Source organism: Haematobia irritans, chromosome 4 (genome assembly GCF_050003625.1).
Source record: "Haematobia irritans isolate KBUSLIRL chromosome 4, ASM5000362v1, whole genome shotgun sequence".
NCBI classification, from domain to species: Eukaryota; Metazoa; Arthropoda; class Insecta; order Diptera; family Muscidae; genus Haematobia; species Haematobia irritans.
In genome coordinates this window covers 110,953,924-110,956,633 of record NC_134400.1, presented here as the reverse complement: position 1 = coordinate 110,956,633, position 2,710 = coordinate 110,953,924, and the positions used below count along the sequence as shown (strand labels likewise).

Genomic DNA, 2,710 nt, shown 5'->3' with positions numbered 1-2,710 from the left:
TACAACATTTTATTTCCATACAAAATTTTATTTCTGTAGAAGATTTTGTCAAAATGCTATTTCTATGGAAAAGCTCGAAGCTTAAGTTCTATAGTTGTTTTTTTAATTTTATTGCTATAAAAAATTTTGTCAACATTTTATTTTTCTACAAAACTTTGTCAAATTTTTATATCTATAAAAAATTTTTGCAAAAATTTATTTCCATGCAAAATTTGTCAAAATGTTATTTCTATAGATTTTTTTTTTAATTTTATTGCTATTGTTTTTTTGATTTCAGCTTAAAACCATGCATTGACTAAACTACAAGTGTAGCTTAACCAACAGAGGAAAAGAATGTTTGTCAAAATTATTTGGGCAAAGCCCTATAGACTGCTGATGAGGAATGTGAAGATTTTGTCAAAATTTTATTCCTATAGAAGATTTTGTCAAAATATTATTTCTATAGAAAATTTTGTCAAAATTTTATTTCTAGAAAATTTTTTCAAAGTAGAAATTTGTTTTATTCTATAGATTCTTTATTTCTATAGATTCTTTTATTTCTATAGATTTCTTTTTTTCAAAATTTTATTTCTATAAAAAAATTTGTAAAAAAAGATTTTTATAGAAAATTTGTGGAGTAACTTTTAGTTGGAGAGGAATATTTTGCAAAATCTACCAAACATTGCAAAATCTACCAGATTTGGTAGAATTCTACCAATGGTGACAACCGTGGTTGCAACTATACCCTGCAAATATGGCGGGGTGTCGCACACCAGATATCACTCCTGGTATCTGCTATAACGGATCACTGTCTGATAGGCGAGTTTGCGAAAATTATTGGCGCGACTCATAGAAAAAATTAAGGCTTCATTTAATACATTTATTTTATATATTTTTAGTTTATTCGATTCACATATTCCTACTTATCATAGACTGAAACACCATAACAATGTTCTCTTTCCCACTGTGAGTATTTTGTATAAAACTGTAGGACATCAGATGACTCCCTGCCATCGATAAATGTCTCCATTCTTTTCACAGCCAGAATTTGTCTCTCGACTTCATCCATTTTCACATGATTACGAAAAGATTCAGCTAAATTTATTAGTGCTGTATCATTGCTTTCATTAATATCTCGTATAATCTCGGGTGCCAGGATCATAAGTACATCATTAATGCCACAATTGTTGGTGAATTTGTTTAAAGCAAGCTTCAAATGCTGTAACATATCCTCTAACTTTTTATCATAGTTTGCCAAGTTCGTTGTGCTGGAGTTCTTTCTTTGAATGTAGTATAGAATTTTGTCGACTTCTTCATTAATGGCGGGTGCCCTATAGTCATAGGTTTGTTTGGTATTTCGAATGTAATCGTTTACAATTTCATCGATATTGCTTGGAACTTCCGATCTAGATGGAGTGACAGAAATCGATTTTCCCAGAGATGTCTAGAAAGAATATGTTTGATTGTAATTCAATGAGAATAACTGATCTTCTCAACTAAATAGATATTGTAGATAATTATTATAAATTTACATGCACTGAGTAAACTATTTGTTTGTTTTTCGTTTAATCAAATTCATATGAACATTAAACATATTCATTAATGTACGTATTCGGTCTTACATATACTATGCTGATAATTATAAAGATAATGAAAAACCATTGTTTGCATCCGAGTTGTTTGAATTCCATTGCTTGTCTAGTTTGTTGTGGGCAGCTATTAGGAAACTACTACTTGAGACACACTCTCAACTAGTTTTATATTTCACAATGCACAATGGGCGGAAATTGTAAATTTGTGACCTATTGCAAATAAACCGAAATTATAGTTAACATGAAACTAGTAAAACTTTAATGCAAAGTAGTTGCTTATTAGGACAGTTTTAAGGGAACTAACGTCAAAGGCTTATTTTGATCACTTATAAAATTATTTAAAAACAAGTATATACAGCAGTAAGTTCGGCCGGGCCGAATCTTAAATACCCACCTCCATGAATCCAATATAATAAAGGGTGATTCTTTTGAGGTTAGGATTTTCATGCATTAGTATTTGACAGATCACGTGGGATTTCAGACATGATGTCAAAGAGAAAGATGCTCAGTATGCTTTGACATTTCATCATGAATAGACTTACTAACGAGCAACGCTTGCAAATCATTGAATTTTATTACCAAAATCAGTGTTCGGTTCGAAATGTGTTTATCGACAAATTTTGTTCAGCGATGAGGCTCATTTCTGGTTGAATGGCTACGTAAATAAGCAAAATTGCCGCATTTGGAGTGAAGAGCAACCAGAAGCCGTTCAAGAACTGCCCATGCATCCCGAAAAATGCACTGTTTGGTGTGGTTTGTACGCTGGTGGAATCATTGGACCGTATTTTTTCAAAGATGCTGTTGGACGCAACGTTACGGTGAATGGCGATCGCTATCGTTCGATGCTAACAAACTTTTTGTTGCCAAAAATGGAAGAACTGAACTTGGTTGACATGTGGTTTCAACAAGATGGCGCTACATGCCACACAGCTCGCGATTCTATGGCCATTTTGAGGGAAAACTTCGGAGAACAATTCATCTCAAGAAATGGACCGGTAAGTTGGCCACCAAGATCATGCGATTTGACGCCTTTAGACTATTTTTGTGGGGCTACGTCAAGTCTAAAGTCTACAGAAATAAGCCAGCAACTATTCCAGCTTTGGAAGACAACATTTCCGAAGAAATTCGGGCTATTCCGG

At 33.0% G+C, this 2,710-nt stretch overlaps 1 protein-coding gene across 1 annotated transcript; it reads right to left on the bottom strand.

Moving 5' to 3' along the window:
* Positions 1 to 845: 845 nt before the first annotated feature.
* LOC142233618 (uncharacterized) lies at positions 846 to 1,694 on the bottom strand. The gene is made up of 2 exons (XM_075304608.1): positions 1,602 to 1,694; positions 846 to 1,423 (listed from the first exon to the last, which is right to left on the bottom strand). Exons 1-2 carry the CDS (start codon positions 1,668 to 1,670, stop codon positions 899 to 901), a joined length of 594 nt encoding a protein of 197 aa, XP_075160723.1. The 5' UTR covers positions 1,671 to 1,694; the 3' UTR covers positions 846 to 898.
* Positions 1,695 to 2,710: the final 1,016 nt, after the last annotated feature.

Bases quoted from the DNA above. Each gene is read 5' to 3' on its own strand.
- LOC142233618 (XM_075304608.1), bottom strand. From the start codon at position 1,670: ATGGAATTCAAACAACTCGGATGCAAACAATGGTTTTTCATTATCTTT. The intron at 1,424-1,601 runs GTAAGACCGAAT...TATTCTTTCTAG, and splicing joins TAATTATCAGCATAGTATAT to ACATCTCTGGGAAAATCGAT.